This window comes from Myotis davidii, unplaced genomic scaffold (assembly GCF_000327345.1).
Source record: "Myotis davidii unplaced genomic scaffold, ASM32734v1 scaffold10, whole genome shotgun sequence".
NCBI lineage: Eukaryota > Metazoa > Chordata > Mammalia > Chiroptera > Vespertilionidae > Myotis > Myotis davidii.
The window spans coordinates 3,068,757-3,082,375 of NW_006283544.1; the positions used below are offsets into that span (position 1 = coordinate 3,068,757).

At 35.6% G+C, this 13,619-nt stretch overlaps 1 protein-coding gene across 1 annotated transcript in view; it reads left to right on the forward strand.

Annotated features, from left to right (window-relative positions):
• DACH1 (dachshund family transcription factor 1) overlaps nt 1–13,619 on the forward strand; it is a 434,735-nt gene that overhangs the window by 165,694 nt on the left and 255,422 nt on the right. The window contains exon 3 of the mRNA XM_006753744.2: nt 10,917–11,032. Coding sequence (XP_006753807.1) covers nt 10,917–11,032 — 116 coding nt within the window. The remainder of the gene's footprint in view (nt 1–10,916; nt 11,033–13,619) is intronic.

Below are 13,619 nucleotides of genomic sequence, written 5' to 3' on the forward strand. Positions count from 1 at the left end.
GATTTAGTTATTATAATGGAAATTTACTATTATGATAGCTTCAGAACATAAAGATTGATGCACACATACTATAGTTTTCTTCCTTCCTCATTGTTGGTTAGTGATAATTTCCTTACAAAACATTTTCATCTTGCAAATAAAAAAATATATAGTAGCAACTATGATTAATACTGATATAATAATTATAGAAAAGTAAAATAAAACTGTTGCATCATAAATGAATTTCCTTGTCATGGATACAAGCCCCTCTTAAAGTAAAATATTGAAAGGGAGATGGATTGATCACTGGTTATAGTCAGATTTTGTCTATTTACACAGTTGATTATATGACACCAATGAACTTCAATTCCCTTAAACTAACACCTAAGAACAAAGATATATTTAAACTAATTAAATGAATCATAATATCCTAAAGATATTTGACTAAAAATAGTGCCTGCCGCATGTCTTAACATTTTTTAAGGTCAGATGTATAGAGATAAATAGAGAGATGGATATGACCAATGAAACAAAATGCAAATGATTGTGTGTTAGACTGTGACACCATTTTAAGGAAGAAAAGATGAGCATGGGTTTGATTAATTCAATATTTCATTGAATGTGTGTGTGCGTGCATGTGTGTGTGTGCATGTGTGTGTGTAAAGGGAATGTGCCTCTGTTGATGTTTCCTTACTTAGCACCCCTTCCTCTTCACTCCTGTTTAATCACAGTTTATCTTTTCTGAGTCCCCCTCACTATGGCGTTTCTACAACACTCCTGTGGAACGTGTACTGCAGTACTTAACAGGATTTTTGTGTGTGTGATTCTTTATATATCTATTTCTGAAAATAGACTGTGGGCTGCTTGAAGTCAGTGACCAATCATTGTGGTATTTTCAACACACCTTGTAAGGTCAGACACATTAACATTTAATATTTGTTGACTAAATTAACAAATATACTACAGAGGCAGACTGCATGCTGCTCACGGCTTGATCTCTGGACCAGATTGCCTTCGTTCACAACCTGGCTCTTACTACTTTTTAAAAAAGACAATTCTTTTAGGCAAATGTTCGGTTTACAGCAAAGTTGATAAGAAGACACAGAGATTTCCCAAACACTCCCTGCCCCCTCACATGCAAAGTCTTTCCCATTATCAACATCTCCCCACCAGAGTAGGTCATTTGTTATAACTGACGAATCTGCATTGGCACATAATCATTTAAAGTCCATAGTTTACCTTAGGGTTCCCACTTAGTGTTTTACATTCTATGGGTTTGGACAAATGTACAATAACATGCATGCACCATTATTGTATCACACGGTATTTTCACTGCCCTAAAAATCCATTGTGCTCTGCCTATTCGTCCTTGCCCACACCCAAGCCCAATCTACTACTTTCTAGGTGTGGCATATTGAGTAAGGCATTTTACTTTGTCTCAGTTTCCTCATCAATAAACTAAGGATAATAATAATAATACTTATTTTAAAGGTTTGTTAAGAATATTAAGAGTTAGATCACATAGCGCCTAGTAGTTAGTCAACATACACAACTGTGATTTTTGAAAAACCTTATGTACTAATCTAAAACAAAATGAAAAATTTTGGAAAGTGTTGGAAATGGCATCCCTTACAGAGGACAGTTCGATATTATTTTGACATTGAAGCAATGGGTGTATACTTGGACCAAATTCAAGATAATCTGCAAAAACAGGTTGATAGTTAACCAGGGCCACTATGAACAGGGCCATGGCATGAGCCAGTGAAATTAAAGACTGGATACATGGCTTTTAGTTCAAACAAAATGTAGCTATTGGTAATTACAGAGAAGCCTAGTCCTTTAAAATTCAAATAGACAAATCACAAGAATAAAATGTTTTCTTTGTGACTATGGAGTTCATACTTTGAATAAAAGATTGGTTTAGAGATTCCCAAGATGTCTTACTTGGAATAATTTTAATATTAAATTTTGTAGAATATGATTTTGAGTTATGAGAGGAACGGTGAGGGAAAAGCCAATAAAGTTTTAACTCCTCCCAAAATTTTAAGAAAGCCATTTACAATTGTTTCCAATTATTTCGGACGTGTCCCTTTGGGGATTTTAGTCAGTCTTTGCAGATAATTGTAAAAAAGATGTGTATGGGTAGACTCATTTATGGATTGGAATGCTTATGGGAAGGAGAGAAAATTATGTTGATTAAATGGTTAAAATATTTAGCTCTCTAGATAAACATGTCACTAAATGAAATTTACAAACAGTGTTCTCTCTGGAGAAAATATCATACACGTGAATGTTTATTGCATGCTACAGAAGTGTAAAAATAAATAGTATTAAATTGATATTTCTTTAATTAAAACTTTCAGTTACATTAAGCTGTTTTTTTTAATTCACAAAATAGTTATAAAACATGACCACATTTTTATGTTAAATCACTAGATATACTTTATAAGGTGTCATTTGCCATTGATGCAAGTAAATAATTTAAGTGGAAGCAAGAATATTTCAAGACTTCTGATAAAAATTAATCTAAGAATATATTCACTCAGTTAAGCAATTTAAACAAAGATGAATACAGTAATTGTAAGATTAATATAACTAATATATTTCATGGACTTAATATTATTAATGTAGAGATTCTAACAATGGAGAAAGGGACTTCAAACATTAAGGACTAGATTATCTCAAGTATGTAACCTGTCAAACAAGAACTCTATTTTGTAGTTCTGACTGTCATTAATGGTTAACATTTATCTACAAATACTTAAGAGTAGTAGTAGTAGTAGCTTAGTCATATTCCAGTTTGTTTTAACTTTAATTTTGTGGTGTTTTCTCATTTAGTATTTAATAATTCCAACTTACCTGGATACTTCAAATATTTTTTCAATGATCTTTGAAAAAGGTTTTGTATCAAATAAATTTCCTGTACAATTTCAGGTCTAATAGTGTGAGTTTTGCAATCAGTTGCATCATTTCTTCTCACCAGAGTCGCTACTGTCAATTCCTCTTTTTTTGTTAGTGATGATTTCAGTTTACCCACTTTAACCTTGTGTTTGAGTAATTATCAATTCATATCAACACTTAGAATATGTGAATTGCTGCTTTCCAGGTCCCTGGAAAATAACTCTCATGTGACAGTTGTCATGTAACCAATGTATGACACAAAATATGGTTTAGTGATGTTGAGAAATGAGGAATATCCATAATTTGAATATAGTCATACTTTTAGGAATAACATATTCCTTAATAGCACATGTCTCTAAACAAGCTTCCTGGAAAAACAATAAATATAAAATAAAATAGTAAATGCCTATTTTACCACATTCTTAGAGATTTATAATACACTAGAAGCCTGTTGCATAGATTCGTGCACCAGTGGGTTTCCTTGGCTGGCCTGCACCCTCTCGCAATCTGGGACCCCTTGGGGGATGTTGGACTGCTAGTTTCAGTTCAGTCCCCGCAGGCCAGGCAGAAGGACCCCACTGGTGCATGAATCCATGCACCGGGCCCCAGGTATGCATATAAGATCTTTGGTTAATCTCTTCCCACGCCTCCTATCCCTCTGAGATTCATCAGTCTGTTCCATGTTTCCATGCCTGTGCATTGAGCATCTTCCCCTGGTGGTCAGTGTGCATCATAGCTACTGGTTGAACAGTCAAATGGTTGGACACTTAGCATATTAGCCTTATATATATATATAGATACTTGCATAGTAAAAGCTCTGAGAAATTGTCCCACAAAACAAAAATATTAAAAGCATTGGGGATTTGTAAAGTATTTCCACAAAATATATGTAGCCTTAATAGCTTTAATGGACATTTCCCAAATTAATATGAGCACAGAACCTTTTTAATATTTTATTTTGAGTTCTTTTAACTAGTAATTTAATTATGTGTATTTGTATGTGTGTTTGTTTAATTAATGTATAGAGTTCCTTGCCCTCTTAGTCTTACTCAGGCTGCCATAACACATTACCATACATGGAGTAGCTTAAATAACAGCAATTTAGTTTCTCATGGTTTGGAAGACTGGAAGTGCCAGCATGGTCAGTTTCTGGTGATGGCTCTCTTCATGGTGTGTAGACAGCTGCCTCCACTCCACGTCCTCACATGGCAGAGAGAGAGAGCAAGCAAGCTCTCTGGTGTCTAATTATAAGGGGACTATTCCCTCAGGAGAGCTTCAATGATAGGTCTTTATCTAAACTTAATTATCTCCCTAAGGCTCTATCTCCAAATGCCATCACATGAGTTAGGGTTTCAACATATAAATGTTTTGGAGAAACGATTCAGTTATAACAACTGGCATATAAACAGTTGAGGTATTGTTTTTTTGTGTGTTCTTCAGCCAGTAATCCTAGGGTGCTGCACCTTCAAATGCCAGTGGGTGATCTTTTTATGCCTGTCCCAGGGAATTCAGTATTTTGGTGACTGTGGAAAATCATCTTTTTGATGAGTTAGTTCATAATCTATTCATAGTGAGAACTAAACATGGCTGGGACACATACCTACACAGCAAACACAAAACCTCTAAACAAATTTGGGATATGAGATTGAGAAAATGAGCACATTTGTCATAATTGCATAAAAGTAATTTATCCTTTAAAGTTTTACCAACTACAGGAAAAACACACACAACTGTATGCAAAAGGAAAATAATGCTATTCATAAACTCCTTGGATTATTTATATTGTTGCCTTTCAAAAAAACAAGCAAACAAAAAAATTCAACTAACAAATTAACAGGGTCTTTCTAAGGGAAAACTACCCATTTATAAACTGAGAATTATAAATCAGCTGTTTCTTTTAGTGAAATATATACATAGGTTAATCTTAGGGGGTCATTTGCATTCTTTTACATTGATGGATCAATTTCATGAGGTTAATTTAATTTAGAAGATATCAATGATTATTTGTGCTTTTCATATTTTAGATTAATTTTATAGTCTCAAGGGTAATATTTTTACATATACTTATCTGCTTTTTATTAGAGATTTTAGAACTGAAATGGAAAAAAGGAAAGATTAAGAGGATAAATTATATCTGGTTTCTGCTACAGATAAAGATAAACCTCAAGCACTGATTAAATTTAGCCAGAATTATGGTTTGTCTACAATGAATTATCTAAAAAACATGGCCAGAGTCACTGTAATGTTAAACAAATTAATTTTAAATTTTTTATACTTTATACATAATATATGCTTATATCAGATAAACTAAAATCTTCAGATGTAGAACTATGTGATTCTCCATCCACTGATAATACCTCCTAATATTTCAGCGTTTCTTCCTGCTCTTTTTTCTATAGATGTTTATTGCTTACTTAATTTAATTTTTCTATCTTTTGCTCTTTTATGTCCTTATTGTCAGGTTTTTATTTTGCTTTTGTACTTAGAACACAAACATTTTCTCATAAATTCATCATAAACATCACTCTTCATGACCTCATAATGTTCAAGTGGGCATTTAAATCATTAAGCAAATTGTATCTTTCCAATTAGAAATTAGAATATATGTGTGACATATATTTGACTATATACAGGGTGTCCCTCCAAAAATGTACACACACTTTGAATAATTATTGATTTCAATGGGTTAAAACTGAAAAAAAAGAAACATTCATCAGCTATTAGCTATTAAAGTATGTATACATATTTTTGGGACATGCTCTATATAAAGTTGTCATATATCTTCACTTGGCTTTGAAGAAGCAGTTTACTAGAAAAAATTTACAGGATATAAACACACAATTGGAGTTTTCCTGGGGTGAATAGATTAGAGAAGGCAAATGAACTCTTGTAGATTAATGGAGCAAGCTGCTTTCACCCCTGAATGCTTGTTTTTGTCCCAAGATGAAAATCAATGCTCACTTGCTGCTATGTATTTTTCTTCTGCACTATTATCCCACAGGCTATTTAATTTTATTTTCCTTCTCAGAGAAGGGAGTGTGTTTTTATTCTTGCAACTCTAATATCTACTGTTGTACAGTAGTATCTACTTGCCTTAGATAAATGGATGAAAAAATTGAATGGTTGAGTGGACTCCTTCTTTAGGCAGGTAGGATTTGGAACAATTTTTTTTTGGTAGGTAGCTAACTACTTTGGCATTTCCCAATTTATAACCATCACAATCTCTGGATTTTACATGTTTTTTTTTTTTTTTTTTTTTGCTCTAGCTCTCAGGAAGATAACTGAACTTAATTTCTCAAAAATTACTGAAGAAATTAGCAGAAGATCATGTAGGAAGAATTTTGGGGATTGAAAAAAATCTGTAATGTACCCTCCCTCTAAAATTTCAAATGCCTCCAACTCTTCGATGCACTTAGCTTCTTATTAACGCATATCGCTTTTGTTTCCTTTTGTTAAGCTTGTTTTGACTTCACCCTCAATAAGCACAATAAATGGACTAGGAAGAGTTGGAAAACATTAAATAGTTGTGGAAGAGAGACAGAAATTAACATGAGACATATTTAATGATGTAAAGTAAGGAGAGAAGTCTACCCAGTGATCTATCTTGCAAAGAAACCTTTATATTCAAAATTGCAGGGAAGGGTGTACCTGGGTGGATTCCTAAGTAAATGAGATATTAGGTGCGGATTTGGACATCTCTAAGCCATTGTTCTCCTCTTTCAATGCAGATGGTTGAAAATACTTAGGGCTGCACTATGGCTCATGTGTGAAGCTGGCAAAAACAATTACCAAAGTCATAAATTTGATTTCATTCAAGCTGTTAAGGGTAATAATTTATTTAAGTGAAGTCTTCTGCTTTGATTAGAACTAGGAGAGTTCAGCTGTTCTGATTCTCTGGAACAGAGCTCCTTGCTGTTGTAGATAAAGGAGGTTTGAAGGTAGCTACTATTGGAACAATTGATCATTTGACAAGAAAATATTTTTGCTGTTTCACTTCCACTTTTTAGTTGTTGTTGTGTTTTTTGTTTGTTTGTTTGTTTTATCTCCCCAAGAATAACTTATTTCTAACAAAGCAAACAGGCCCACATCTTATAAAAATATCTTGATTTTATCAGATGTTCTGAGAAGTCAGGTAGCTTGATTTAGGCCACACCTTGTAGTAAATTGGTAGAGCCAATATTTAAAGCCAGATGTGTCAAGGCAATGCAACCTGTGCTTTTGGCTACAGCACAACCTGCCTTCTCCTGGAAGTCCCTTAAAGCTCCATTGAAAGTAATTTAAATATTTTTGTAAATATTAACAATTAGGGCATCTCCCCTGAAATCAAACCCTCTAGCAGTTAGTGACCAAGACTGTACTAAGGCTGAAATACCAAGGAGATCTAATCTAGGTCATAAAGAGATAGAGGAAAGTCTTGTTAATAGAAAAAAAAAATCCAAATTCCCCTCAATCAAGAAGTTGGGTATAACTCCCAGGAAAGGTTCCAAATAGTCCTATTAGGCAAAAGGGTGAGTGATTTGACTTCCTACAAACCTTTCCTGCCATTCCCCTCCATTGTTTGCATATATATCTCAAGACCTTGCTCTTTCCTAATTTTAAACTAATCCTCATTTGGGTGTTAGCTGGTCACTTTAGGGTGTTACCATCATCAAGGGTATTTGCATTTTAAAGGAAGGCTTTGAAAGATCCTAAAGCTTTAAAACATAAAGTAATAAAAACCTAAAAACACACACAAGGAAACCTCAAAAGCAGTAAATCTCTACTGGTGAATTGGAGGCAATGTCATAGGTTGGGCTGGAGATATCTGGGGTGAAGAAAGCTCACTGGGTCTGTTCTAACCACCACTTGAAACAAGGTGTTCCTACTTAGCAGCCTGACTTGTACGTCCAGAGCAAGGCCCCTGAGGACAGCCGCTGTGTCCTGCATGATAAAGTGCTTGTAGACCATTTCATTTTCTTTACAGGCAAAACAAATTAAAGGACTAAAATGTTTAAATCTTAACTTCCATTTTATTTCCCACTTTCTCCATGGCATTTTGCTTGAGATCTCCCAAAGCATCTCTTCTCTTTTTCTGGTCTTCTGGTGTATATTATCCTTTGACACAGAATTCCAAAGTTTACTGTTGTTCCTTACTTTTCATTTCCTCGAATCTTTGAGACCACTAGAATGGATGGGGTAGGATACTTGAGGAATTGAGAAAAAGCCTTCATAATTTGTGTGTTAAAGTTTATTTAAATACATACAGTGAAATTAAAAAAATGAAATAAAAAATGAAATTTATAAAAGAAAATAAATACATATGATGAGCCAGGCCCTGAGCTAAGTTTTAAGGATCCAAAGATATATTTAATATACTCTCTGCCATACAGTCCTGGCAGATTCCATGGGCTATCATAGTGCATAGAAAGGACACTAACTAGACATGGTTAGTAAGAAGAATGATGAAGGGGATGGGGGTGGATTGGTGCAGAAGGGGCTTTCCTGAGAAAGAAGGCAGTATCCATAAAGGTCGTGTCAGAGGAGACAAAGCAACTTACGACATTGCTAGAAATTCAGTCGGGTCAAATAAAAGGGTGAAAAGGTAGGCAAGGGCCAAGTTTTGGAAGATCTTGGTGCCATGATAAGGAATGTGAATCATATAGGAAACTATTGATATTTTTAAGCAAATGGAAAATATGATTGAATTTGCATTTTAGAAAAATCCTCTTGAGAGTAATATGGAGAGTTGTCTTGACTCGACTATAGGTTTCAAATGGGATACAATTGGGAGTAGATCTTAGAAAAGTTCAGAAGGCTGTAATCATAGCTCAAATAAGAAATAAAGGATTGACCTGGAAGATAGGAGTGGGAATAGAGAACAAAGAATGGATTACAGAGATGTCTTCAATGGGGTGTTTTGAGTGTACAGAGGAAGGAAAAGACAGCTGAGTCCTGGATTTTTGACTTAATCAAGTAGGTGCCATTTTACTGAACCAGGGATAGAGGATTAGGATTTAAGAGGGAAAATGCTGAGTTTAGATTTGGACAAGCAGAGTCTTACATTATTCTAAAACACCCAAAGAGATGATAGGCATTAACCTGTGTGAATCCCAAGAGCAAGATCTAGGCCCCAGGTATATATTTAGCCATAATTCCTTAGCATCTCACTGCTGATCAGTCATGTTGAACAGAGACCATTAGAAGGTTTGATTGGCCTGAGGCAAGTAACAGGAGTTCAAGGAGCAGCTGAGGATAAAAAGTAATAATGAAGAATAAAAATAAGCAGCCAAAGAGAGACTTCAGAACAATAAGCTGGAGAGTGTCCTTATAGATTAGCAAATCAAACACATGACCTCCTTGCTCCCCAGGGTCTGGCCCCCAGCAGTAACTGCAGCCATATCAATTTCTGCTCCTAACCTTTTTGACCTCTTTCAGCCCAGTGGAAACAATCCTGTATATCTGTACATTTCATGTTTCCATTTCACTCAATCTTTTCTTCCATTCTTTCTCTCCCTGTCTAACTCATCCTTCAGAATTCTCTTCTAAAGTTTCCAGTGCCATGAAATCTTATCTCTCTTCCCTCAACATGGAAGTCTTATCATCCAGCCTAACTTTCAATTAGTAATCAGATCGCAACTTTTTTATGACACTTAGCACATTCCAGCTTGCACCATATTTAGTATGCACCAGATTGTGCCCCCTCCCCCCCTTCACTCCTCCAAGGTATAAGCTTCTAAAGAACCCATTCTCCCAAATTAGCCTCCACAGTGTACTACTTTGAAAACAAGTGCTTACTAATTATTTATTGAATCAGCACACATAGCACTTACATTAAATAACAGAGGCAGGATCTTCTAGTCTTCTGATGAGGGAAAGAACCTCAGCTGAGGCTAACATGGAAATGCTAGTTTATGAAGTTTGTGTCTGGAAGTTTTAATGTATCTAAGCAGATATTGACCAGATAAATGACGGAAAAGCATTTCATAAAAGCACGCTCAAGATACAGTGGGTGAAAGTGGAAACATAATGATAAGTATGTTTGTTTCAAAAATTGCTAACATACATTCATGTTATTCTCATACAAGGATAGTGAATACTTGCGTCCTCCTCTCCTACTGCTTTTATTTTATTAAATTAATATTATACAATAGGCATTTATAATTTTAAAAATTAATCTTGTGTAATAGGTAAGTAAAAACAAGCACTACTAAACCACAAACACAAGGTATTTTTATTTATCTTATATCCTCAAGGCAGATATAAGATGCTATACTGACAGTTTCTCAATGATCCAGTACAAATAATCCTAAGCCTTTTCAATGTATTTTAGTATATTAAAAGTAAGGCAACCCAGTGGGGCTGTTCATTTAAATAGAATAAGGGTTAAATGATAACTTGACTTATCTTTTTTATGACAAAAAATAAAGAAATTGCAAGACCTTTTCACACATTAGATATGTATTGTCATTTATCATCTAGATATCAGGCTAGCAGTGCAAAGTAATAAAACATATCATCGAAAAATGTGCTATAGGTCTGAATCACTCTTTCATTCCACCTCCCAGCTAACTGTAGTATTAAATCAAACAAGCAGAACATTTCCTTAGGCAGCCATTGCCTTTTAATTTCCTGAAGAACCTTAAAATATCATTCATTACAAGTACTACACATATTTGGTTTTTAAAAGTCTCATAAATCAATAGCAGGCTGACTGTAATAATTATTACAAGTTAGTGCATAATTTTCGTGCTGAAGGCTGCATGCAGAACTTTAGCATATGCAAACGAGGCAATTCAAACTGTGTATAGATATTAATATGAAGAAGCAGGTAACGAGGTGCAGGCTATGAATTATGCATCAAGAGTGGCTGATCTTCAATGAGGAAAATGAATTCAGCATGTAATCTAATTAGTGATGGAAGTCTATTACATCTAACTGCAAAAGCAACCGTCCTTGAAACAAATTTATTTACAGTCCATGTTACCACTTGAAACAACTTTGAAATGATGTGTAAGACAACAGCTTAATTGTAAAAATTTTTTGTTTGTTTGTTTCAGTTCTAGACCTGGAAGGCCTCCTAAGAGGACTCAGAGTGTCACTTCCCCAGAGAACTCGCATATCATGCCCCATTCCGTCCCTGGCCTCATGTCTCCTGGGATAATTCCACCAACAGGTAAGAGTGTGCTTATTTATACTAAAAATATTGAAAACCAGCTAGTGCCATAGCATATATATATAAATAATATAGATGCTATATATTAATGTAGACATTTACACCCATTTGATTATGTTTTGTGCACACTAAGATGTTACTGAGGTAAATTTCTTTCAAAACTGCTTTATAGTTATCATTTCTTTATTTACAATAAAATGGAAGAGGCTTATTTGAACCCACTGCTAGAAGTTATTCTCATTAATCCTCTCACTAATATCAAACAACAACGTGTTGTCCCAGTTTTCCTATTGAGGAATCAAAACTCAGAGAGAGTGAGTGACTTTCCCAAGGCCAGGCAGCTGGTAAGTGTCAGTGGTTATGCAAACCCTTATCTTAGAACCCAGTTCTAAGTTTACTTCTCATTCCATTACTGTTCCAAAATAGATTGAAATGCATTCAGAAAAAAGACAGTAACTATGTCAAATGGAAAGATCTCCTACTTTCTCCCAATCTATAACGTGAATACATTTCCATTAGAAACATTTGGAGGGTGTTTATTACTAAAATTTTGATAATGTATAAGAGAATAGCCATGGCCACATAAGCTTTATACCATAAACAACTTAAATATCACACTGCATGCAAAATAACTATTTGATTACCACCAAATAGTGTTGTGTTAATCAATTCTTTTACTCACTTGCACACATTTTCCACTTTCCATATTTCATCCAGACCCATGAACAAATTAAAATAATAGCAATGATGATGATATTATTATAAAACTAGAGGCCCAGTGCACAAAAATTTGTGCACTGGTGGGAGAGGCGGGATCGGGGGTGTCCCTCAGCCCCACTTGTGCCCTCTCACAGTCTGGGACCCCTCGGGAGATAGCCACCTGATGGCTTAGGTCCTCTCCCCGGGTGGCAGATGACAGGCCCAATCCTGCGGTGCCTGCCCCGCCTCCCCAGGTCGCGCACACAGCAGGGCCGATCCGAGGGCTGGGGAGCCGCCCCGGGTTGGGTCACACATGGGACGCCTGGGTGGGCCGGCCGATTGCTGCTGCCCCACACGGCTGCCCCAGGTCGGGGCTCCCATGGACGCCTGCCACCCCGGGTCGCAGATACCAGGCCTGGATGGCGGCAGTGCAGGTGGGATGGTGCTGTCCCACCCCACCAACGCCCAGGTTGCAAATAGCAGGCCCAGATAGCAGCAGGGCAGGTGGGATGGCGCTGTCCCATCCTGCTTGCAGTATGCAAATTAACCGCCATCTTTGTTGGTGGTTAATTTGCATATTGTGCTGATTAGCCAATGGGAGGCGCAGTGAAGGTACTGTCAATTGCCATGTTTGTCTATTATTAGATAGGATATATGATATTTGCAATAATTACCTCCATAGCAGAAGTTTATTGAGGAGCTATACATATAGACATAAGCATATAATTGCCATGGAAAAAGACTAGGAATTTTCATTTTTTTTCTCTGAATTCCCATATCAAAATGTTTTGTGTGTGTGTGTGTGCGTGTGTGTGTGTATTCTTCTGTAACATTTATCTTTCTCTCTTCTGTAATATTATCATGGAATATATTTTTTCACAAATTCCATATTTGATTGAAAGCTCCTTGAAAACAATGAATATTTTAATTCTTTTTTTTTTTTTTTTGGTGGCAGAATTTGAACAGTTAATTCACCTTTGTGGACCTTTATCAAACATCAGTTGAGCTGAATTTGAATTGATTTATTTGTCTGATTTTTTCAGTAAGGTACCACATTATAAACTTAACAGTAAATTATTTAAAGTCCCATGGAGAATTGTATTTTTATGCTACTTTTGCTGATGAAAAATCAAGACATAGAAAATGAAATTAATAGCTGAAAATGACCCAATTGCAAAGCAACTGTCATTATTTCTATTTGTTTAGTTAGTCATGTTTCTCAAACAGAATCCTACTGCCTGACATTCTGATTACACAGACAATAGGGTGATGAGGCCTGGGGTGAGGAGTGGAGGAGGGCTAGGAGGAATCAATGGGGACGTTGGGGAAGGGACATATGTAATACTGTCAAAAATAAAAATTAAAAACAATAAAAATTATAAATTTGAGACATAGAAATGAAATAGGTAGTGGTTTTTTTAAGTTTTAATGGTTTTTATTTAACTAGATAAAATTTCCTGATTCAAATATTTGTTGTTGTTTTTATGTAGTGCAGAAGCCAGATGGAACTAAAATCTTAACTTTTCATATTTAATATTTGTAAGACTCAGGTGTACTAGAAGAAAGATCTAAGAATCTTTGACAATAAATTTCATAATAAACTATATGTTTTGGAGATTTTAAAAAGTAATCACTTTTAATAATCATTATTCTATGTTTGATAAGTTTGTGTTGACTGTCATATATTAGTAAATGCAGTTACCTGATGAGTGAAAAGTATTCTAGATTATATTCATACTAGGGGCCCGGTGCACGAAATTCGTGCACTTGGTGTGTGTGTGTGTGTGGGGGGGGAGTGTCCCTCAGCCCAGCCTGCCCCCTCTCACATACTGGGAGCCCTCAGGCGTTGACCCCCATCACCCTCCAATCGCAGGATCGGCCCCATGCC